At 49.5% G+C, this 25,858-nt stretch overlaps 1 protein-coding gene across 1 annotated transcript in view; it reads right to left on the reverse strand.

Moving 5' to 3' along the window:
• LOC139230173 (complement C4-like) overlaps positions 1 to 25,858 on the reverse strand; it is a 192,202-nt gene that overhangs the window by 107,838 nt on the left and 58,506 nt on the right. Inside the window, exons 15-16 of the mRNA XM_070862015.1 lie at positions 13,492 to 13,686; positions 12,379 to 12,493 (exon numbers count right to left, since the gene is read on the reverse strand). Coding sequence (XP_070718116.1) covers positions 12,379 to 12,493; positions 13,492 to 13,686 — 310 coding nt within the window. The remainder of the gene's footprint in view (positions 1 to 12,378; positions 12,494 to 13,491; positions 13,687 to 25,858) is intronic.

A 25,858-nucleotide genomic window follows, 5' to 3' on the forward strand; every position in this document is an offset into this window, starting at 1 on the left:
AGTGAGTCTGGGATGAGACAAAGAGAGACTAGTCATTGTTATGTATGTAACCCTCGGTATCCTGTAACATATCACCACCAGAGGGCCTACCTGTTAAGAGTCCCAAGGGAGCACTGTATATAAGCAGGCCTCCCATGCTGTACCAGCACTCTGAAGTTTAAATAAAGAGGTTATGGTCACACTTACTCACTGACTATAGTACTCAGGTGCATTACTTTATTATGAGCATAACATTGATAGAGAGAGAGACTGGGCAAAGAGAGAGAGAGAGAGAGAGAGAGAGAGAAGAGACTGGGGAGAGAGGGAGAGACTGGGGAGAGAGGGAGAGACTGGGGAAAGAGGGAGAGACTGGGGAGAGAGGGAGAGAGAGCCTGGGGCGAGAGAGAGAGACTGGAGAGAGAGAGAGAGACTGGGGAGAGAGAGGGACAGAGACTGTAGAAAGAGAAAGACTGGGGGGCGAGAGAGAGACTGGGGAGAGAGAGGCTGGGGAGACAGCAAGAGAGAGGGAGAGACTGGGGAGAGAGGGAGAGACTGGGGAGAGAGAGAGAGCCTGGGGAGAGAGAGAGAGAGACTGGGGAGAGAGAAAGAGAGACTGGGGAGAGAGAGAGATAGGCTGGGGAGAGAGAGAGATCGCGGAGAGATAGAGAGATAGAGACTGGAGAGAGAGAGAGAGAGAGACGAGGAGAGACAGGGGAGACAGAGAGAGTGGAGAGAGAGAAAGAGTGACTGGAGAGAGAGCGTGTGAGACTAGGAAGATAGAGAGTGAGAGACTGGGGAGAGCGTGAGACTGGATAGAGAGACTCTGGGGAGAGAGAGAGACTTGTGAGAAAGAAAGAGATTGCGGAGAGAGAGAGACTGATGAGGGAGAGAGAGAGAGATATTCGGGAGAGGGAGAGAAAGACTGGGCGGAGAGAGAGAAAGACTGGAGAGAGAGAGAGAGAGACTGGGGGTAGAGAGAGAGAGAGACTGGGGGTAGAGAGAGAGAGAGAGACTGGGGGTAGAGAGAGAGAGAAACTAGGGAGAGAGAGTGAGAGACTAGGGAGAGAGAGAGAGACTGGGGAGAGAGAGACTTGGGGGAGAGAGAGAGACTTGGGGGAGAGAGAGAGAGACTTGGGGGAGAGAGAGAGAGACTGGGGGCGAGAGAGAGAGAGACTGGGGAGAAAGGGACAGAGACTGGGGGGAGTGAGAGAAAGACTGGAGAGAGAGAGAGAGAGAGAGAGACAGACTGGGGAGAAAAAGAGAGAGACTGGGGAGAGAGAGAGAGAGACAGAGACTGTAGAAATACAGACTGTGGGCGCGAGAGAGACTGTGGAGGCGAGAGAGAGAGTCTGGGGAGGAGAGAGAGAGACTGGGGAGGAGAGAGAGAGTGACTGGAGAGGAGAGTGAGAGAGACTGGGGAGGGAGTGAGAGACTGGGGAGCGAGTGAGAGACTGGGGAGCGAGAGAGAGACTGGGGAGAGAGTGAGAGACTGGGGAGCGAGAGAGAGATTGGCTGGGGAGAAAGAGAGACTTGTCATTGTTATGCATGTAACCCTTGGCAACCTGTATCATATCGCCACCAGAGGGCCTATCTGTTGGAGTCCCAAGGGATCCCAGCACTGTATATAAGCAGGCCTCCCATGCTGTACCAGCACATTGAAGTTTAAATAAAGGAGCTAAGGTCACACTTACTCACTGACTACAGTACTTAGGTGCATTATTTTATATGAGTATAACATTGATAGAGAGAGAGAAACTGGGAAGAGAGAGAGACTGGGCAGAGAGAGAGAGAGAGAGACTGGGGAGAGAGGGAGAGACTGGGCAGAGAGAGAGAGAGAGAGACTGGGGAGAGAGGGAGAGAGGGAGAGACTGGGGCGAGAGGGAGAGACTGGGGCGAGAGGGAGAGACTGGGGCGAGAGGGAGAGACTGGGGAGAGAGAAAGAGACAGGGGAGAGAGAAAGAGACAGGGGAGAGAGAAAGAGACAGGGGAGAGAGAAAGAGACAGGGGAGAGAGAAAGAGACAGGGGAGAGAGAAGAGACAGGGGAGAGAGAAAGAGACAGGGGAGAGAGGGAGAGACTGGGGAGAGAGAAAGAGACAGGGGAGAGAGGGAGGGAGAGACTGAGGAGAAAGAGAGATTGAGGAGAGAGAGAGAGAGAGAGAGAGAGAGAGACTGGAGAGGGGAGAGACTTGGGAGAGAGAGAGATGAGAGAGAGAGAGACTGGGAAGACAGAGAGAGAGAGACTGGGGAGCGAGAGAGAGCCTGGGGAGAGAGAGAGAGACGGGAGAGAGAGAGAGACAAGGGAGAGAGAGAGAGAGAGACTGGGGAGTAAGAGAGAGAGACTGGGAAGAGAGAGAGAAAGACTGGAGAGAGAGAGAGAGAGAAAGACTGGAGAGAGAGAGAGAGAGAGAGAGAGAGAGAGAGAGAGAGAGAGAGAGAGACGGGGGGGGGGGTGGGAGAGAGAGAAATATAAAAACATAGAAAATAGGTACAGGAGTAGGCCATTCGGCCCTTCGAGCCTGCACCACCATTCAATGAGTTTATGGCTGAACATGCAACTTCAGTACCCCATTCCTGCTTTCTCGCCATACCCCTTGATCCCCCTAGTAGTAAGGACTACATCTAACTCCTTTTTGAATATATTTAGTGAATTGGCCTCAACAATTTTCTGTGGTAGAGAATTCCACAGGTTCATTACTCTCTGGGTGAAGAAGTTTCTCGCATTTCAGTCCTAAATGGCTTACTCCTTATCCTTAGGCTGTGAACCCTGGTTCTGGACTTCCTCAACATTGGAATCATTCTTCCTGCATCTAACCTGTCTAAACCCATCAGATTTTTAAACGTTTCTAAGAGATCCCCTCTCATTCTTCTGAACTCCAGTAAATACAAGCCCAGTTGAACCAGTCTTTCTTGATATGTCAGTCCCGCCATCCCGAGAAACAGTCTGGTGAACCTTCGCTGCACTCCCTCAATAGCAAGAATGTCCTTCCTCAAGTAAGGAGACCAAAACTGTACACAATACTCCAGGTGTGGCCTCACCAAGACCCTGTACAACTGTAGTAATGCCAACCTGCATCTGTACTCAAAGCCCCTCGCTATGAAGTTTAATTTAAAGGGGAAAAGTTAAATAGTTGGGAATCTTTCAGATTTAGGCAGAGAAAAACAAGGTAACTCTCCAGTAGGAGGCAATTAGCAGCTAGTTAAAACCAGTTCTGTAAATAACTGACCAGTAGTGAGTCATCTGACCTAGATACAGTTTAAAAAGAGGCAGCTTGTGCAGAGCACGGAGTGCAGCAGCAAAGAGTGGCATTCGTGAGTTTGGTAAGTGGGTGAGTCCGGGCAAGTGGGGGTGGCAGGTGCTGTTTTGTCCTGTTTTTCCTACCAGTGCTGACACTAGAGCATCTGATAAGGAGAGTGAGAGGAGGAGACGGAGGCCCAGAGACCAGCCCAACCAACTGCAGACAAAGCTAGAGGGGTGCAAAATCAAGAGGTGACGTCACAGCCAAGCTGGTAAGTGGTTGGCTGTTCAACGGTAAGTATAACCCTCTTTTAGACTGACTTTTAGATTGGTTTAATTGGCAGCGAACTACTAAGTAGCTGTTTGGTGTTTAAGTAAATTTTAGTAAGTAAGTTAATTTAAGGGTTAAGTCATGGCAGGAGAGTTTGGACCCATGTCTTGCTCCTCCTGTGCTATGTGGGAAGTCAGGGACACTGGTATGCGTGCGGGAAGTGTGTCCAGCTGCAGCTCCTGACAGATCGCATGATGGCACTGGAGCTGTGGATGGACTCACTCTAGAGCATGCGCGATGCTGAGAATGTTGTGGATAGCACATTTAGTGAGTTGGTCACACCGCAGGTAAGGGTTAGGACAGATCATGAATGGGTGACCAAGAGACAAGACAAGAGCAGGAAGATAGTGCAGGAGTCCCCTGCGGTCATCTCCCTCCAAAACAGATATACCGTTTTGGAAACTGTTGGGGGAGGTGACTTACCAGGGGAAGGCACCAGCAGCCAGGTTCATGCACAGAAGGGCGGGAAAAAGAATGGGAGAGCTATAGCGATAGGGGACTCTATTGTAAGGGGAATAGATAGGAGTTTATGCGGCCGCAACCGAGACTCCAGGATGGTATGTTGCCTCCCTGGTGCAAGGGTCAAGGATGTCTCGGAGCGGCTGCAGAGCATTCTGTAGAGGGAGGGTGAACAGCCAGTTGTCATAGTATGAGTAGGTACCAACGATATAGGTAAGAAGCGGGAAAAGGTCCTACAAACTGAATTTAGGGAGCTCGGAGTTAGATTAAAAAGTAGGACCTCAAAGGTAGTAATCTCTGGATTGCTACCAATGCCACGTGCTAATCAGAGTAGAGGGAGCAGGAGAGCTGGAATAAATACATGGCTTAAGCAGTGGTGCAAGAAGGAGAGATTCAAATTCCTGGGACATTGGAACAGTTCTGGGGGAAGTGGGACCTTTACAAAAGGGACGGTTTTCACTTGGGCAGGACTGGAACTGATGTAAACTAGGGATAACATTTGCTAATGCAGTTCTGGAGTGTTTAAACTAATATGGCAGGGGGATGGGAACCTATATGGAGTCAGTAACAGAAGGTAGAAAGGTAAAAAGCAATAGTGGAAGGTCGAGTAAACAAAGGCAAGAAACAAAAAGGGCCACACTACATCATAATTCTAAAAGGACAAAGGGTGTTCAAAAAACAAGCCTGAAGGCTTTGTGTCTTAATGCAAGGAGTATCCGCAATAAGATGGATAAATTAACTGTGCAAATTGATGTTAACAGATATGATGTGATTGGGATTACAGAGACGTGACTCCAGGATGATCAGGGCTGGGAACTCAACATCCAAGGGTATTCAACATTCAGGAAGGATAGAATAAAAGGAAAAGGAGGTGGGGTAGAATTGCTGGTTAAAGAGGAGATTAATGCAATAGTTAGGAAGGACATTAGCTTGGATGATGTGGAATCTATATGGGTAGAGCTGCAGAACACCAAAGGGCAAAAAACATGAGTGGGAGTTGTGCACAGACCTCCAAATAGTAGTAGTGATGTTGGTGTGGGCATCAAACAGGAAATTAGGGGTGCATGCAATAAAGGTGCAGCAGTTATCATGGGTGACTTTAATATGCATATAGATTGGGCTAACCAAACTGGAAGCAATACGGTGGAGGAGGATTTCCTGGAGTGCATAAGGGATAGCTTTCTCGACCAATATGTCGAGGAACCTACTAGAGGGGAGGCCATCTTAGACTGGGTGTTGTGTAATGAGAGAGGATTAATTAGCAATCTTGTTGTGCGAGGCCTCTTGGGGAAGAGTGACCATAATATGGTGGAATTCTACATTAGGATGGAGAATGAAACAGTTAATTTAGAGACCATGGTCTAGAACTTAAAGAAGGGTAACTTTGAAGGTATGAGGCGTGAATTAGCTAGGATATATTGGCAACTGATACTTAAGGGGTTGACAGTGGATAGGCAATGGCAGACATTTTGACACCGCATGGATGAACTACAACAATTGTACATCCCTGTCTGGCGTAAAAATAAAAAAGGGAAGGTGGCTCAACCGTGGCTATCAAGGGAAATCAGGGATAGTATTAAAGCCAAGGAAGTGGCATACAAATTGGCTAAAAATGGCAGCGAACCCGGAGACTGGGGGAAATTTAGAACTCAGCAGAGGAGGACAAAGGGTGTGATTACGGCAGGGAAAAGAGAGTACGAGAGGAAGCTTGCAGGGAACATTAAAACGGACTGCAAAAGCTTCTATAGATATGTAAAGAGAAAAAGATTAGTAAAGACAAACATAGGTTCCTTGCAGTCAGAATCAGGGGAAGTCATAACGGGGAACAAAGAAATGGCAGACCAATTGAAAAAGTACTTTGGTTCAGTACTCACTTAGGAGGACACAAACAACCTTCCGGGTATAAAAGGGGTCAGATGGTCTGGTAAGGAGGAGGAACTGAGGGCAATCCTTATTAGTCGGGAAATTGTGTTGGGGAAATTGATGGGATTGAAGGCCGATAAACCCCAGGGCCCGATGGTTTGTATCCCAGAGTACTTAAGGAGGTGGCCTTGGAAATAGCGGATGCATTGACAGTCATTTTCCAACATTCCATAGATTCTGGATCAGTTCCTATGGAGTGGGGGGTAGCCAATGTAACCACACTTTTTAAAAAAGGAGGGAGAGAGAAAACAGGGAATTATAGAAAACTGGAGAGAGAGAGAGAGGGAGACTGGGGAGAAAGGGAGAGAGACTGGGGAGAAAGAGAGAGAGACTGGGGAGAAAGAGAGAGAGACTGGGGAGAAAGAGAGAGAGACTGGGGAGAAAGAGAGAAAGACTGGGGAGAAAGAGAGAGGGACTGTGGAGCGAGAGAGAGAGAGAGATTGCGGTGAGAGAGAGAGACTGGGGGGAGAGAAAAATAGACTGGTAGAGAGAGAGAGAGAGAGAGAGAGAGCGAGAGAGAGGGGAGAGAGACAGAGAGAGATAGAGAGACTGGGAAGAGAGAGAGGCTGGGGGGAGAGAGAGAGACTGGGGAGAGATAGAGACTGGGGAGGGAGAGAGAGACAGGGAAGAGAGAGATACTGCGGAGAGAGGGAGAGAGAGAGGCGGGGGAGAGAGAAAGAGAGATTGGGGAGGGAGAGAGAGCCTTGGGAGAGGAAGAGAGACTGCAGAGAGAGACTGATGAGACAGAGAGAGAGAAACTGTAGAGAGAGAGAGACTAGGTAGATAGAGAGAGAGAGATAGACTGGGGAGAGAGAAAAATAGACTGGTGATAGAGAGAGAGAGAGAGAGAGAGAGACTGGGAAGAGAGAGGGGCTGGGGGGAGAGGGAGAGACTGGGGCAAGAGAGAAAGGGAGAGACTGGAGAGAGAGGCAGAGAGAGAGAGAGAGGCAGAGAGAGAGAGAGAGAGAGAGACTGGGGAGAGAGAGAGAGAGAGACTGGGGGGAGATAGAGCCTGGGGAGAGAGAGACAGAGACAGGGAAGGGGAGATACTGTGGAGAGAGAGAGAGAGACGGGGGAGATAGAAAGAGATTGGGGAGGGAGAGAGAGACTTGGGAGAGGGAGAGAGACTGCAGAGAGAGAGAGACTGTAGAGAGAGAGAGACTGGGGAAAGAGCGTGAGAGAATAGGGAGATAGAGAGCGAGAGAGAGACTGGGGAGAGAGTGTGAGACTGGGGGGAGAGAGAGATAGAGAGATTGGTGGGAGAGAGATAAACTGTGGAGAAAGAGCAATTGGGGGTAGAGAGAGAAACTGGGGAGAGAGAGAAAGACTGGGGAGAGAGAGAGACTAGGGGGAGGGAGAGACTGGGGAGAGAGAGCGAGAGACTGGGGAGAGAGAGAGTCTGGAGAGAGAGAGAGAGAGACTGGAAAGAGTGCTTGAGAGACTAGGGAAATAGAGAGAGACTGGGGAGGGAGGGAGAGAGATGGGGGAGAGAGACAGAGCCTGGGGCTGAGAGAGAGAGACTGGGGGAAATAGTGAGAGAGAGACTGAGGGAGTGAGAGAGAGACTGGGAGAAAGGGAGAGACTGGAGAGAGAGAGAACTTATAGAAGTATAGTTACTGTTGTAATGATAGATAAACACATGAGCCACAGATAACGGGTGCCTGAATAGATATCGCCCATTTTACACTGTCACGCAAGTTAAAATTCCCCCGAATGTGTGTGTGAGAGCTTCACACTGTAATGCAGAAAGTAGTTGTCATGTATTTTACTGTCATTGTAATCCATGTATAAACTGACCTAAGTTGTACACCGTGAGAACACTGACCATTAGGTGGTGAACTTGTGGGAGACACTCCTAACCTGGACCTTCAGGTATAAAAGGGGAAGCTCCACCCATCTTCTCCACTTCAGTGCTGGCAAATAAAGGTTACTGGTCACAGAGTGACCTTCTCTCAAGTACGGGCCTCATGTGCATTTACACTGTATAGTAAGGACATATTATTGGCGACGGGAAACTGGGATTTAAACCACGCGAGCAAGGCCACGAGCAGCACAGACGAGAGGTACTGTGTTGGTGATTATTGGGATGATTTTATTGAGAGACTACAGCAAAGTTTCATCACCAAGGAATGGCTGGGACAGGATTCAGCCGACAAACACAGGGCTCATCTCCTGACGGTTTGTGGATCCAGGACGTACTCCCTGATGAAGGACCTTCTAGCACCAGAGAAGCCGGCGGACAAGACTTTTGAAGAGCTCAGTAAGTTGATCGGGGAACACTTTAAACCGGCGAGCAGCATGCACATGGCGAGACACCAGTTTTACACGCACCGGCGGCAAGAAGGGCAAAATGTCCCAGACTTCGTGGCAGACCTCAGGCGACTGGCGAACCTATGTAAGTTCCCAGATGCATGCAGAGCGGAGATGCTGCGAGACTTTTTTATTGAGGGCTGGGGTTTTCAGGAAACTGTTTGAGACCAAAGACTTGACCCTGGAAACGGCAGCTTTGATGGCCCAGACATTTATCTCGGGGAGGAAGAGACCAGAATGATGTTTGACAAAAATCTTGGTTTAAATGCAACAAATGGACAGGAAGTCAACATTGTTAACATGGCCCACAGTTCTCCAGGCAGACAGGGGCAATCGGACATGCCCGAGCATGTAGTCGAACCCAAAGGGGGAATTCAACAGAGACAATGGCTAGCTGAACGGCGATTCATGCCATCGCAAGGGACAATGCGGCCAGTAACAGGGCCATCAACACCTGTCAATGGTGCGTTTAAGGACAGTTACAGAGACAGTCAGAGACAATCGACTGGTAATGGACCTTTTGTTTCCAACAACGGCTCATGTTGGAGGTGTGGAGGCAAATGCACAGACAGAGCTTGCAGGTATCAGCAATATACCTGCAGAAATTGCAACATCAGCAATCACTTGGCATGTATGTGCAGGAAGCCTGCAGCCAGGTTGATGGAAGAGGAGGACGGGCCCGATATAAGCCCTATGAGGCCAAATGAACACTGGGGGATATCGCTGGAAGCTGAAGTTCAGGGAGTTCATGTGGAGCACATATACAGTTCATACACCAGGACGCCACCGATAATGATGAAAGTGCTCCTCAATGGCATCCCAGTATCAATGGAGCTAGACACAGGGGCCAGCCAGTCCCTGATGAGTATCAAACAGTTCGAAAGGTTGTGGGTGTCCAAGGCCAGGAGGCCAAAATTATTGCTGATTAACGCATAGCTACGGACATATACAAAGGAAATCATTCCGGTGCTAGGCAGCGCCACGGTCGTGACCCACAAAGATTCGGAGAACAGGTTGCCACTCTGGATTGTCCCGGGGGACGGTCCCGCACTGCTGGGGAGGAGTTGGCTGGCTGTCATGAACTGGAAATGGGGTGATGTCAATGCAATTTCTTCTGTGGAGCGAATATCATGCTCACAGGTCCTGGACAAATTTGACTCACTATTTCAACCCGGCATTGGCACTTTCATGGGGACCAAGGTAGTGATTCATATAAACCCAGATGCCAGGCCAGTACACCACAAGGCCAGAGCGGTGCCGTACGTGATGCGGGAAAAGATAGAAGGCGAATTGGACCGCATGCTGAGGGAAGGCATCATCTCGCCAGTCGAATTCATTGACTGGGCGAGCCCGATTGTGCCGGTGCTCAAGGCGGGTGGGTTGGTCAGGATATGTGGTGATTACAAGGCCATCATCAATCGGGTGTCACTCCAATACCAGTACCCGCTACCGAGAATGGAGGACCTATTTGCGACGCTATCTTATGGCAAACTTTTTTCAAATTTGGACCTGACCTCAGCTTACATGACCCAGGAGCTGGCGAGTGAGTCGCAGAAGCTGACCACCATCACGACACACAAGGGGTTGAGTACAACAGATGTCCGTTCGGGATTCGCTCGGCTGCCGCGATCTTTCAACGAAATATAGAAAGTCTCCTCAAGTCGATTCCAAATACGGTGGTTTTTCAAGACGACATCCTCATCACGGGTTGCGATACTGAAGAACACCTCCACAACCTGGAGGCGGTGCTATGCAGACTGGACCGGGTAGGTCTGCGACTGAAAAAGGCGAAGTGCGTCTTCCTAGCTCCAGAGGTAGAATTCCTGGGGATGAGGGTAGCAGTAGACGGAATCAGACCTACTGCATCCAAAACGGAAGCAATCCAGAGAGCACCCAGACCCCGTAACACGACGGAGCTGCGTTCGTTCCTGGGGCTCCTGAACTATTTTGGTAACTTTCTTCCCAAATTGAGCACGCTGTTAGAGCCGCTACACGTGCTCCTATGCAAAGGTCGCGAATGGGTCTGGGGGGGACATACAGAAAAGGTCTTTTGACAGAGCATGCAATTTGTTATGCTCCAACAATCTGTTAGCGCTATATGACCCATGTAAGAAACTTGTTTTAACGTGCGATGCGTCATCCTATGGGGTCGGGTGTGTGTTGCAGCATGTGAATGCCAAGGGTCAGTTACAGCCGGTAGCTTATGCCTCCAGAAGTCTGTCACAGGCAGAAAGGGGCTACGGGATGGTAGAAAAGGAAGCGCTTGCATGTGTATATGCTGTAAGTAAAAATGCACCAGTACCTGTTTGGCAGGAAATTTGAGCTGGAGACAGATCACAAACCCCTAACGTCCCTTTTGGCTGACAACCAGGCCATAAATGCAAATGCGTCGGCCCACATACAGAGGTTGGCACTCACGTTAGCCGCCTATGACTTTACAATTCGGCACAGACCGGGCATTGAAAACTGCGCCGATGGACTCAGCAGGCTCCCACTAGTCACCACCGAGGGGGCAACCAAGCATGCTGCTGAGATGGTCATGGCTGTTGAAGCTTTCGAAAGCGAAGGCTCACCCGTGACAGCCCGTCAGATCAAATTCTGGACAGAGACCTGCTACTGTCTTTAATCAAGAAATGTGTCCTTAATGGGGACTGGGCAGCCACGTACAGGGCATGCCCTGAGGAATTTAAACAATTTCACAAGCGCAAGGTTGAACTCTCGATTCAGGCCGATTGCCTACTGTGGGGAAACAGAGTAATCATGCCCCAGATGGGCAGAGAGGCGTTCATCCGAGAACTCCACGTTGAGCACCCGGGCATTGCAATGATGAAGGCAATTGCCAGGTCACACGTTTGGTCACCAGGGATAGATGCCGACCTGGAACTTTGTGTTCGCAGGTGCAACACATGTGCCCAGCTGGGCAATGTGCCCAGGGAAGCCCCCCTTAGCCCCTGGTCCTGGCCCACCAAGCCATGGTCACGCATCCATGTGGACTGCGCAGATCCTTTCATGGGAAAAATGTTTTTGGTTGTAGTGGACGCCTACTCCAAATGGATCGAGTGTGACATTTTCAATTCAAGCGCATCCTCTGCCACGGTAAAATTTCTACGGGCAATGTTCGCCATCCATGGTCAACCAGACATCTTGGCCCGTGCTTTACAAGCGTTGAATTCCAGGACATCATGGCAGGAAATGGTATCAACCATGTCAGAACGGCACCGTTCAAGCCAGCCTCAAACAGCCAGGCGGAACGAGCAGTGCAGATAATCAAACAGGGGATGCTCAGAATCCAAGGGCGTTCCCTACAAAGCCGCTTATCATACCTCCTGTTGGCCAATAGATCCCGACCACACTCGTTCACAGGGTTTCCACCCGCAGAGCTGCTAATGAAAAACACGTTCAAAACCAGGTTATCCCTTATACATCCCACCATAAAAGGAATTGTTGCGAGCAGGCACCGGTCACAATGTGACTACCACGACGGGAATGCGAGGGCACGATGTATTGATGTCAATGACCCTGCAGGGCCCAAATGGCTCGCAGGCACTGTGATTGCCAAAGAGGGGAATAGGATTCTGGTAGTTAAACTTACCAATGGACAAATCTGCCGCAAACATGTGGATCAAACAAAAAGGAGGTTCAGCAACCCCATAGAAGAAGCAGAGGAAGAACACGATATAGAGTTCATTCCACCATAGGTGACCGAACACCAGAACCAAGTGGAGGAGAGCCCAGTCACTGTGGGCAGCCTGGACAGGCCTGAGACACTGCAAACAGCAGACACTCAGGCCAGCGCCCAACAACCGGAGCCCCAAGTCAGGCGCTCTACAAGGGAGCGTAAACCACCAGAGAGACTTAACCTGTGATCCCAATAAGACGTTGGCGGGGGAGGTGATGTCATGTATTCTACTGTCATTGTAATCCATGTATAAACTGACCTAAGTTGTACACTGTTAGAACACTGACCACTAGGTGGTGAACTTGTGGGAGACACTCCTAACCTGGACTTTCAGGTCCACCCATCTTCTCCACTTCAGTGTTGGCGAATAAAGGTTACTGATCACAGAGTGACTTTCTCTCAAGTATGGGCCTCGTGTGCATTTATACTGTATAGCAAGGACATATTAGAAGTAACCTTACCTGTTGTTCCCTGCAGGTAGGTTAGAATACGTTCTCCATTGCCAGCTTTGCGGAAAGTTGCTACGAATACGGAGAAAGCTCTCGTCAAAAAAGTCACCAGCGTCGTTTCCCCCAGCTAAAGAAGGAAAAAGGATTAGTGTCCTGATTTCAAATTCCTGAAAATGGTTCAAACATGTTAGTTTTAGTGATCGTGAAATAAGAGCTGTACAATTGTATTTCTAAAAAGCATGCATTAAATATATTCTCCGAAATCAAAATGCACCTAGAATTGCACCAAAAAGGCACCAAGGCTAGCATTTATTGCCCATCCCCAATTGCCGCTTGAGAAGGTGGTGGTGAGCTGCCTTCTTGAACCGCTGCAGGCCGTGTGATGAAGGTGCTCACACAGCGCTGTTAGGGAGGGAGTTCCAGGATTTTGACCCAGTGACGATGAAGGAACGGCGATATATTTCTAAGTCAGGATGGTGTGTGACTTGGCGGGGAACTTGGAATTGATGGTGTTCCCAAAAGCCTGCTGCCCTTGACCTTTTAGGTGGCAGAGGTCACGGGTTTGGGAGGTGCTGGCGAAGAAGCCTTGGCGAGTTACTGCAGTGCATCTTGTAGATGGTACACACTGCAGCCACGGTGCGCCGGTGGTGGAGGGAGTGACTGTTTAAGGTGGTGGATGGGGTGCTGATCAAATGGGCTGCTTTGTTCTGGATGGTGTCGAGCTTCTTGAGTGTTGTTAGAGCTACACTCACCCAGGCAACTTGTCTGCTGCTTAACTGAATCAATTTCTCATCCCCAATTATTTAGCTAGAATAAGCATAACCTGAAAAATAACTGTAAGGAGAGCAGTGGATGTCGACTTCGCACGTGACCATCCCATTCCACTGTTGCAGACCTCAACCCAAACGTTAAGTGGTCTATTTTAAATCTGTTCCCACCTCTGCTAAAATAGCAGGGAAAACCATGCTGTAGAAATTTCCTGGGTCATATCTTACATGTGTCGTTGAGTGATTGTTAATGGAATAAGAAAAGTGACAGCGATCTGCATGATAAAATCCTCATGGGCAGTACGTCGAAATCGAGACGACTTGCTTCCACTCCTTGACCCAGTCAGCACACACTTACTTCGTCCCACTGCATTCATCTTCTTTGATTGCTGAATCCTCAGTTCAACCCCATAGTCGCAGCAAGTGAGAAAAACCTTTCTACATTCCTCCTCTTCGACTCTCTTTGCCCGTTCTTTACAGGTGCGTTTCATTGGAAGTTCAGTTATTCCATCCTGGCAGCATTGCTTCAGAGAGGGATTGGTGTAGTTGCTTACTGAAATACAAATAGAGGCGGATCAAACAGCGAATAAAGTTGTTGTTCAGCAACATGTTCTGTCCTCCCAACTGCAGGGAATATCATACTGCAATTATACTGCAACTGTACCTTTCGACAACCTAGATTGTGATAGTGACAGAGCACACCTGGATTGTGGTATGGACAGAACACACCTGGATTGTGATCGTGACAGAACATACCTGGATGTATTTGGGGCAGAACATACCTGGATTGTGGTAGGGACAGAACACACCTGGATTGTGATAGTGACAGAACATACCTGGATGTGTTTGGGGCAGAACACACCTGGATTGTGATAGTGACAGAACATACCTGGATGTGTTTGGGGCAGAACACACCTGGATTGTGATAAGTGACAGAATATACCTGGATTGTGATCGTGACGGAACATACCTGGATTGTGGTCGGGACAGAACACACCTGGATTGTGATAAGTGACAGAACATACCTGGATTGTGGTAGTGACAGAACATACCTGGATTGTGGAAGGGACAGAACATACCTGGATTGTGGAAGGGACAGAACATACCTGGATTGTGGTAGTGACAGAACATACCTGGATTGTGGTAGTGACAGAACATACCTGGATGGTGGAAGGGACAGAACATACCTGCAATTGTACCTTTAGATAATCGCGTTTCCCGTGTGCATCAATGACCATCAATAAGCAGCATCATTTTTGGATTCAGCTTCTATTCTCCCTTTTGCCTACATTAAAGTCTAGCAGTGGGCTTATCCATCCTGTGCCCTACAAACCTCTCAGACGAGTTTCCGTCGTCACTACCATATATTTCACCATCTTGCAATGACAATAGTTATGTAACTGTAACTCATGCACACTGTACCTGTACCCTTGAAATGCACACCCTGACCACAGGGGGTGAGCTTGCGGGAGACACTCCTCACCTGGGTTTCCACGTATAAAAGGGGAGGTCCCACCCAGGGTCAGCACTCTTTGGTTCTGGGAATAGAGTGACGGTGTCTGATATATACATGCCTCGTGTGAGTTTGTAACAAGGTGCAGAGACACTACATCTGGCGATGAGAAATGGGAATCACTGAACCACGTGGATGGCTACTGGTGGCACAGATGAATGCTACTGTGTGGGTGAGTACTGGGACGACTTTGTGGAAAAACTCCAGCAGAGTTTTGTCACAAAGGACTGGCTGGAAGAGACAGAGGCTGACAAGTGGAGGGCGCATCTACTGACCAGCTGTGGTCCACAGACGTATGCGCTGATGAAAGACCTGCTCACACGCAAAAAGCCAGTGGACAAGTCTTTCGAAGGGCTCAGCCAGCTGATCAGTGAGCATCTCAAGCCGGCAAGTAGCGTACACATGGCCCGGCACCGGTTCTACTCTCACCGGCGTCAGGAGGGTCAAAACGTCTCGGACTTCGTGGCGGAACTGCGGCGTTTGGCCAGTCTCTGTAAGTTCTCCGATGCCTGCAGGGGGAAGATGTTAAGGGACTTTTTTATCGAGGGCATTAATCATGCCGGCATTTTCAGGAAGCTTATAAAGACCAAGGACCTGACTTTAGAAGGGGCTGCATTGATAGCGCAGACTTTATGGCAGGGGAAGAGGAGACCAAGCTCATTTACGCACGCAGGCCTGGTTTTAACGTTGCGATGAACCAGGGAGCTAATGTTGTAAAAGTGATACAGAACCCCGCAGGCAGGCAAGGGCAATTCGACACCGCCCAGGCAGCAACAAGTCCAGGGTGGGCCCGCAACAGGGACAATGGAAAGGGGATTGGCAATTCACACCATCACGAGGAACAATGCATTCCGTGATGGGACCATTCAGAGTGCTTAGAAACAGCCAAACGGGCCATCAGAGAGGAATGCCTGGGAATAGTCCTTTTGTTAACAGCAATCTCAGCTCATGCTGGAGGTGTGGGGGTAGACACATTGCCAAAAGCTGCAGGTTCCAGCTTTACACCTGTAGGATTTGTAATGTCAGTGGACACTTGGCCAGGATGTGCAAAAAGGCAGTAGCGAGGCTAGTCTGCCAGACAGTGGAACCAGACGAGGGGTCTAGAATGCAGGATGAGGCCTGGGGAACAACCATGGATGCGGAAGTTCAGAGAGTTCATGTGGCTGACGTCCACAGCTCATACACTAAAACGTCACCCATGATGATGAAAGTTTTACTGAATGGCATCCCGGTGCACATGGAGCTGGATACGGGAGCTAGCCAGTCTCTCAAGAGCGCCCAACAGTTTGAGAGACTATGGCCACACAGAGCTAGCAGGCCCAAACTGGAACGCATTGAGACGCAGCTACGTACGTACACTAAAGAGATCATCCCAGTGCTGGGCAGTGCAAACTTGGTGGTAACGCATAATGGATTACAGAACCGGCTGCCACTCTGGATCGTTCCGGGAAAGAGCCCCGCACTTTTGGGGAGGAGTTGGCTAGCTGAGATGAATTGCAAATGGGGGGATGTGCACATCATTTCATCCGTGGAGCGAAGTTCATGCTCGCAGGTCTTGCAAAAATTTGAGTCGCTGTTTCAACCGGGTGTCGGTATGTTCAAGGGGACTAAAGTAGTGATACGCATCACTCCGGACGCCAGACCAGTGCACCACAAAGCCAGAGCGGTGCCGTATGTGGTGCGTGAGAAAATTGAAAGTGAACTGGACAGGCTGCTCAGAGAGGGCATAATTTCGGCCATTAAATTCAGCGACTGGGCAAGTCCCATCATTCCCGTCCTCAAAGCAGATGGCTCGGTTAGGATTTGTGGCGACTACAAAGCCACCATCAACCGAGTGTCGCTGCAAGACCAATACCCACTCCCGAGAGCGGAGGACCTCTTTGCCACGCTGGCAGGTGGAAAGCTGTTCACGAAGTTGGACCTCACTTCGGCCTACATGACTCAGGAACTGGCGGAAGATTCCAAGCTTCTGACCACCATCACAACGCACAAATGATTATTTGTCTACAACAGGTGCCCGTTTGGCATTCGGTCGGCAGCGGCTATCTTTCAGCGAAACATGGAAAGCTTGCTCAAGTCCATCCCTGGAACGGTCGTATTCCAAGATGACATCCTTATAACGGATCGAGACACCGAGTAACACCTCCACAACCTGGAGGAGGTGCTACGCCGATTGGATCGGGTAGGCTTGCGGCTCAAAAAGGCCAAGTGTGTGTTTTTGGCCCCAGAGGTCGAGTTCCTGGGCAGAAGGGTTGCCGCAGACGGGATCCGGCCCACTGAATCAAAAATTGAGGTGATTCGCCGGGCGCCCAGGCCCGGCAACACGTCCGAGTTGCGATCATTCCTGGGACGTTTGAACTATTTTTGGAACTTTCTGCCGAACTTAAGCACATTGTTGGAGCCGTTACACATGCACCTCTGTAAAGGTTGTGAATGGTTTTGGGGGGATTGTCAAGAATGGGCTTTCAATAAGGCGAGGAACCTGCTGTGTTCCAACAAACTGTTGACTTTGTATGACCCCTGTAAACAACTGGTTTTAACATGCGATGCGTCATCCTATGGGGTTGGGTGTGTATTGCAGCAGGGTAACAATGACGGCCGACTCCAACCGGTGACTTACGCCTCCAGGTCGCTCTCCCAGGCAGAGCGTGGATACAGCATGGTTGAGAAGGAGGCATTTGCCGGTGTGTACGGTGTGAAAAAGATGCACCAGTACCTTTTCAGCCGACAGTTCGAGCTAGATTCGGACCACAAGCCGTTAACATCCCTGTTGTTCGACAGCAAGGCTGTCAACACTAACGCGTCAGTTCGCATACAGCGATGGGCCCTCACACTGGCTGCATATGACGACACCATACGGCACAAGCCAGGCACCAAAAATTGCGCTGACGCGCTTAGCAGGCTCCCACTGGCCACCACCGAGGGGTCGTCGGAGCAGAGCGTCGAGATTGTCATGACCGTTGAGGCTTTTGACACGCGGGCTCCCCCATCACAGCCCGACAGATTAAACTCTGGACCAACAGGGACCCCCTCCTATCCATGATAAAGAAATGTGTCCTGACTGGGGATTGGGCGCCCGCACACAGGGCATGCCCTGAAGAAGTCAGGCTGTTTCAGAGACGGATGGATGAACTCTCCATCCAAGCTGACTGCCTGTTGTGGGGTAGCCGGGTAGTCATGCCCCAGAAAGGAAGGGAAGCGTTCATCAGGGAACTCAACAGCAAGCACCCTGGCATCGTGGTGATGAAGGTCATTGCCCGGTCACATGTATGGTAGCCAGGGATTGACTCAGACCTGGAACACTGTGTTCGCAGGGAGGCTCCACTCAGCCCATGGCCTTGGCCCACCAGGCCATGGTCACGTATTCACGTAGACTATGCGGGCTCGTTCATGGGGAAAATGTTCTTGATCGTAGTCGATGCATACTCGAAGTGGATCGAGTGCATCATATTGAACTCGTGCACGACATCCATCACTGTGGAGAGTCTGCGTACGGTTTTCACGACCCACGGCTTGCCGGACATCCTGGTCAGCGACAATGGCCCGTGTTTTACCAGCCATGAATTCCAGGAGTTTAAGTCGTGCAATGGGATCAAGCACGTCCGGACATTGCCGTATAAGCTGGCTTCTCATGGCCAGGTGGAACGGGCGGTCCAAGTCATAAAGCAGGGCATGCTATGCATCCAAGGACCCTCCCTTCAGTACCGCCTATCGTGCCTCCTGCTGGCCTACAGGTCCCGGCCGCACTCGCTCACGGGAGTCCCGCCAGCGGAACTCCTCATGAAACGCACGCTCAATACGCGGCTGTCCCTCATTCACCCAGCCCTGGCAGACATTGTTGAGGGCAAGCGCCAGTCCCAAACCGAGCTCCATGATCGAGGCTCAAGGAGGAGGTGTAGAGAAATAGATGACCCGGTATTTATGCTTTGGGACCCAAATGGCTTGAGGGCACCGTAATTGGCAAGGAAGGAAACAGGGTCATGGTGGCCAGACTAAACAATGGGCAGATATGCCGCAAACACTTGGACCAAGTAAAGTCAAGGTTCAGCATAGACACGGAGGAACCGGAAGAAGAACATGATGAGATAGCACCCACACCACTGCCAGCGTACGAGCAACAAAGACAGCCCTGAGCATGCACAGTCCCTGCGGCCAGCCCGGACAGGCCGGAATCACCTCAAGACAGAGACGCGAGCTGAGGTTCAGCCACCAGAGCCACAACTGCGGCGCTCCACGAGAGAGCGTCGACCACCTGAAAGACTTAACCTCTAAAACTAAAAAGACTCAAGGCGGGAGGTGATGTCATGTATTTCACCATCTTGCAATGACAATAGTTATGTAACTGTAACTCATGCACACTGTACCTCTACCCTTGAAATGCACACCCTGACCACAGGGGGTGAGCTTGCGGGAGACACTCCTCACCTGGGTTTCCAGGCATAAAAAGGAAGGTCCAACCAAGGGTCAGCACTCCTTGGCCCTGGGAATAAAGTGAAGGTCACAGACTGACCGTGTCTGATATATACATGCCTCGTCAGAGTAGGAATCGCAGGATAGCTCAGATGAATACGTGGCTTGAGCAGTGGTGCAGCAGGGAGGGATTCAAATTCCTGGGGCATTGGAACCGGTTCTGGGAGAGGTGGGACCAGTACAAACCGGACGGTCTGCACCTGGGCAGGACCGGAACCAATGTCCTAGGGGGAGTGTTTGCTAGTGCTGTTGGGGAGGAGTTAAACTAATATGGCAGGGGGATGGGAACCAATGCAGGGAGACAGAGGGAAACAAAAAGGAGACAAAAGCATAAGACAGAAAGGAGATGAGGAAAAGTGGAGGGCAGAGAAACCCAAGGCAAAAAACAAAAAGGGCCACTGGACACCAAAATTCTAAAAGGACAAAGGGCGTTAAAAAAACAAGCCTGAAGGCGTTGTGTCTTAATGCAAGGAGTATCCATAATAAGGTGGATTAATGAACTGTGCAAATAGATGTTAACAAATATGATGTGATTGGGATTACAGAGACGTGGCTCCAGGATGATCAGGGCTGGGAACTCAACATCCAGGGATATTCAACATTCAGGAAGGATAGAATAAAAGGAAAAGCAGATGGGGTAGCATTTCTGGTTAAGGAGGAGATTAATGCAATAGTTAGGAAGGACATTAGCTTGGATGATGTGGAATCTATATGGGTAGAGCAGCCGAACACCAAAGGGCAAAAAACGTTAGTGGGAGTTGTGCACAGACCTCCAAACAGTAGTAGTGATGTTGGGGAGGGCATCAAACAGGAAATTAGGGGTGCATGCAATAAAGGTGCAGCAGTTATAATGGGTGACTTTAATATGCACATAGATTGGGCTAACCAAACTGGAAGCAATACGGTGGAGGAGAATTTCCTGGAGTGCATAAGGGATGGTTTTCTAGACCAATATGTCGAGGAACCAACTAGGGTGGAGGCCATCTTAGACTGGGTGTTGTGTAATGAGAGAGGATTAATTAGCAATCTCATTGTGCGAGGCCCCTTGGGGAAGAGTGACCATAATATGGTGGAATTCTGCATTAGGATGGAGAATGAAACAGTTAATTCAGAGACCATGGTCCAGAAATTAAAGGCGGCTAACTTTGAAGGTATGAGGCGTGAATTAGCTGGGATAGATTGGCAAATGATACTTGAGGGGTTGACTGTGGATGGCAATGGCAGACATTTAGAGACCGCATGGATGAACTACAACAATTGTACATTCCTGTCTGGCGTAAAAATAAAAAAGGGAGGGTGGCTCAACCGTGGCTATCAAGGGAAATCAGGAATAGTATTAAAGCCAAGGAAGTGGCATACAAATTGGCCAGAATTAGCAGCGAACCCGGGGATTGGTAGAAATTTAGAACTCAGCAGAGGAGGACAAAGGGTTTGATTAGGGCAGGGAAAATGGAGTACGAGAAGAAGCTTGCAGGGAACATTAAGAGAAGCTTGCAGGGAACATTAAGACGGATTGCAAAAGTTTCTATAAATATGTAAAGAGAAAAAGGTTAGTAAAGACAAATGTAGGTCCCCTGCAGTCAGAATCAGGGGACGTCATAACGGGGAACAAAGAAATGGCAGACCAATTGAACAAGTACTTTGGTTCGGTATTCACTAAGGAGGACACAAACAACCTTCCGGATATAAAAGGGGTCAGTGGGTCTAGTAAGGAGGAGGAACTGAGGGAAATCCTTATTAGTCGGGAAATTGTGTTGGGGAAATTGATGGGATTGAAGGCCGATAAATCTCCAGGGCCTGATGGACTGCATCCCAGAGTACTTAAGGAGGTGGCCTTGGAAATAGCGGATGCATTGACAGTCATTTTCCAACATTCCATTGATTCTGGATCAGTTCCTATCGAGTGGAGGGTAGCCAATGTAACACCACTTTTTAAAAAAGGAGGGAGAGAAAAGAGGGAATTATAGACCGGTCAGCCTGACATCGGTAGTGGGTAAAATGATGCAATCAATTATTAAGGATGTCATAGCAGTGCATTTGGAAAGAGGTGACATGATAGGTCCAAGTCAGCATGGATTTGTGAAAGGGAAATCATGCTTGACAAATCTTCTGGAATTTTTTGAGGATGTTTCCAGTAGAGTGGACAAGGGAGAACCAGTTGATGTGGTATATTTGGACTTTCAGAAGGCTTTCGACAAATTCCCACACAAGAGATTAATGTGCAAAGTTAAAACACATGGGATTAGGGGTAGTGTGCTGACATGGATTGAGAACTGGTTGTCAGACAGGAAGCAAAGAGTAGGAATAAATGGGGACTTTTCAGAATGGCAGGCAGTGACTAGTGGCGTACCGCAAGGTTCTGTGCTGGGGCCCCAGCTGTTTACACTGTACATTAATGATTTAGACGAGGGGATTAAATGTAGTATCTCCAAATTTGTGGATGACACTAAGTTGGGTGGTAGTGTGAGCTGCAAGGAGGATGCTATGAGGCTGCAGAGCGACTTGGATAGGTTAGGTGAGTGGGCAAATGCATGGCAGATGAAGTATAATGTGGATAAATGTGAGGTTGTCCACTTTGGTGGTAAAAAGAGAGAGACAGATTATTATCTGAATGGTGACAGATTAGGAAAAGGGGAGGTGCAACGAGACCTGGGTGTCATGGTACATCAGTCATTGAAGGTTGGCATGCAGGTACAGCAGGCGGTTAAGAAAGCAAATGGCATGTTGGCCTTCATAGCGAGGGGATTTGAGTACAGGGGCAGGGAGGTGTTGCTACAGTTGTACAGGGCATTGGTGAGGCCACACCTGGAGTATTGTGTACAGTTTTGGTCTCCTAACCTGAGGAAGGACATTCTTGCTATTGTGGGAGTGCAGCGAAGGTTCACCAGACTGATTCCCGGGATGGCGGGACTTACCCATCAAGAAAGACTGGGTCAACTGGGCTTATATTCACTCGAGTTCTGAAGAATGAGAGGGGACCTCATAGAAACCTTTAAAATTCTGACGGGGTTAGACAGCTTAGATGCAGGAAGAATGTTCCCAATGTTGGGGAAGTCCAGAACCAGGGGACACAGTTTAAGGATAAGTGGTAAGCCATTTAGGACCAAGATGAGGAAGAACTTCTTCACCCAGAGAGTGGTGAACCTGTGGAATTCTCTACCACAGAAAGTTGTTGAGGCCAATTCACTAAATATATTCAAAAAGGAGTTATTTGAAGTCCTTACTACTCGGGGGATCAAGGGGTATGGCGAGAAAGCAGGAATGGGGTACTGAAGTTGCATGTTCAGCCATGAACTCATTGAATGGCGGTGCAGGCTACAAGGGCCGAATGGCCTACTCCTGCACCTATTTTCTATGTTTCTAAGTTTCTATGTTTCGTGTGAGTTTGTAACAAGGTGCAGAGACATTACAGTCACCATACTCTGCAGGCTGTTAGTTTCGCACAATGAAAAACCATGCCTGGTGAACAATCCATTTGAGTTGTTTGTTACAGTTGGAGTTCACTATCTCTGAATGTGCACAGATGCAGGCATCGTCCGCATACTGCAGTTCAGTGACAGAGGTTGGGGTGATCTTGGACCTGGCCTGGAGGCGGCGTAGGTTAAACAGCTTCCCACTGGTTCTGTAGTTTAGTTCCACTCCAGCGGGGAGCTTGTTGATTGTGAGGTGGAGCATGGTGGCAAGGAAGATTGAGAAGAGAGTTGGAGCGATAACGCAGCCCTGTTTGACCCCGGTCCAGATGTGGATTGGGTCTGTAATGGATCTGTTGGGAAGGATCACGGCCTGCATGCCATCGTGTCTGTTGTGCTCCGTAGGGGACGAAATCCGCATTGTGATTCCGGGAGGAGCTCCTCGGCCACAAAAAGAAGACGATTGAGGAGAACTCGAGCGACAACTTTCCCAGTGGCTGAAAGCAGGGAGATTCCCCTGTAGTTGACGCAGTCGGACTTGTCCCCCATTTAAAAATGGTCACAATCATTGCATCTCTGAGATCTCCCGGCATGCACTCCTCCCTCCAGATGAGAGAGATGAGGTCATGTATCTGAGCCAACAGCGCCTCTCCGCCATATTTTCGCGCCTCAGCAGGGATTCCATCCTCACCCGTAGCCTTGTTATTCTTAAGCTGTTTCATGGCTTTGCCAACCTCGTCCAACGTTGGAGGGGTTCACTGAGTTGGGATGGGTGGCATGCTGCGGGATGGAATCGAGAATACTCGAGTAAAAGGCAGAGTCTCGATTGAGGAGATCTTCAAAGTGCTCCTTCCATCGGGCCCTGATAGCCTGGGTGTCCTTGATGAATGTTTCCTCGTTCTTAGCCAGGAGTGGGGTGGGGCCTTGGGAGTTTGGACCGTAGGTGGCCTTGACTGCAGTGAAGAATACTCGCATATCATGACTGTCGGCCAGTTGTATCTCCTATGCTTTCTCCATCCACCACCTGTTCTTTAGATCCCAAGTTTTTTGTTGGACCTGAGCCTTGAGCCGTCTGTAATGTTGTTTTGCAGCTCCTGCTTTGGGCTGTTGCCTGAGGCTCAGAAATGCTTTGCGCTTGTGATCTATTAGTTCTTCGATCTTCTGATCATTTTTATCAAACCAGTCCTGATGTTTTCTGGTTGAGTGACCAAGTGTCTCTTCACAGGCATTGGTTATAGAGGCCTGGAGGGCAGACCAAGTGCTGTGGGCATTCATCTTCAGCATCTTAGGCTGAACTTCAGGATATAGTCAATGTATTCACTGAGGCATATGAAAGCATGGGCCTTACGCTTGACATCCGTAAGACAAAGGTCGTTCACCAGGCTGTCGTCGCCGCACAGCACTGCCCTCCAATCATTAAGATCCACGGCGCGGCCCTGGACAACGTGGACCATTTCCCATATCTCGGGAGCCTCTTATCAACAAAAGCAGACATTGATGCGGAGATTCAGCATCGCCTCCAGTGCGCCAGCGCAGCCTTCGGCCGCCTGCGGAAAAGAGTGTTTGAAGATCTGGCCCTCAAATCTACCATCAAACTCATGGTCTACAGGGCTGTAGTAATACCCGCCCTCCTGTATGGGTCTGAGGCATGAACGATGTACAGAAGGCACCTCAAGTCGCTGGAGATATATCACCAACGGTGTCTCCGCAAGATCCTGCTAATCTCCTGGGAGGACAGGCGCACCAGCATCAGTGTCCTCGACCAGGCTAACATCTCCAGTGTTGAAGCACTGACCACACTCGATCAGCCTCGCTGGGCAGACCACATAGTTCGCATGTCAGATATGAGACTCGTTAAGCAAATGCTTTATGCGGAGCTCCTTCATGGTAAACGAGCCAAAGGAGGACAGTGGAAACGTTATAAGGACACCCTCAAAGCCTCCCTGGTAAAGTGCGACATCATCACTGACACCTGGGAGACCCTGGCCGCAGACCGCCCAAGGTGGAGGAAGTCCATCCGGGAGGGCGTTGAGCTCTTTAAGTCTCGACGCAAAGAGCATGAAAAGGCCAAGCGCAGGCAGCTGAAGGAGCGCGCGGCAAACCAGCCCTACCGAGCCCTTCCCCCGACGAATGTCTGTCCCACCTGTAACAGGGTCTGTGGCTCTCGTATCGGACTGTTCAGCCACCAGACAACTCACTTTGGGAGTGGAAGCAAATCCTCCTTGATTCCGAGGGACTGCCTCTGATGATGATGATGATGATGATTACTATCTCAGAAAGGAAGGTTAAAATCAGACATACTGCACCTTCGAAACTGCAGCTACTGAGTGAACCTGGATTGTGTTTTTTTTGTTATTTGTTCTGGGGATGTGGTGGTGAGCTGCCTTCTTGAACCGCTGCAGTCCGTGTGGTGAAGGTGCTCCCGCAGTGCTGTTAGGGAGGGAGTTCCAGGATTTTGACCTGGCGACGATAAAGGAATGGCCGATATATTTCCAAGTCAGGATGGTGTGTGACTTGGAGGGGAACGTGGAGGTGATGGTGTTCCCATGCGCCTGCTGCCCTTGTCCTTCGAGGTGGTAGAGGTCGCGAGTTTGCGAGATGCTGCCGAAGGAGCCTTGGCGAGTTGCTGCAGTGCGTCTTGAAGATGGACTGATTGTGACAGGCACAGAACATTTGAGACCCTTATCTTTATTTCTGACCATAGGTAAGTAAAATCGCCGGTAGCAGATCAGCCTCCCATTATACACAGCGCTGGATTTTCCTTTCCTTTGAACTATATTAACATAGAAACATAGAAAATAGGTGCAGGAGTAGGCCATTCGACCCTTCTAGCCTGCACCGCCATTCAATGAGTTCATGGCTGAACATGTAACTTCAGTACCCCATTCCTGCTTTCTCGCCATACCCCTTGATCCCCCTAGTAGTAAGGACTGCATCTAACTCCTTTTTGAATATATTTAGTGAATTGGCCTCAACAACTTTCTGTGGTAGAGAATTCCACAGGTTCACCACTCTCTGGGTGAAGAAATTTCTCCTCATCTCGGTCCTAAATGGCTTACCCCTTATCCTTAGACTGTGACCCCTGGTTCTGGACTTCCCCAACATTGGGAACATTCTTCCTGCATCTAACCTGTCTAAACCCATCAGAATTTTAAACGTTTCTATGAGGTCCCCTCTCATTCTTCTGAACTCCAGTGAATACAAGCCCAGTTGATTTAGTCTTTCTTGATAGGTCAGTCCCGCCATGCCGGGAATCAGTCTGCTGAACCTTCGCTGCACTCCCTCAATAACAAGAATGTCCTTCCTCAAGTTAGGAGACCAAAACTGTACAC

The sequence above is a fragment of the Pristiophorus japonicus genome, chromosome 19, assembly GCF_044704955.1.
Source record: "Pristiophorus japonicus isolate sPriJap1 chromosome 19, sPriJap1.hap1, whole genome shotgun sequence".
Lineage (NCBI taxonomy): Eukaryota > Metazoa > Chordata > Chondrichthyes > Pristiophoridae > Pristiophorus > Pristiophorus japonicus.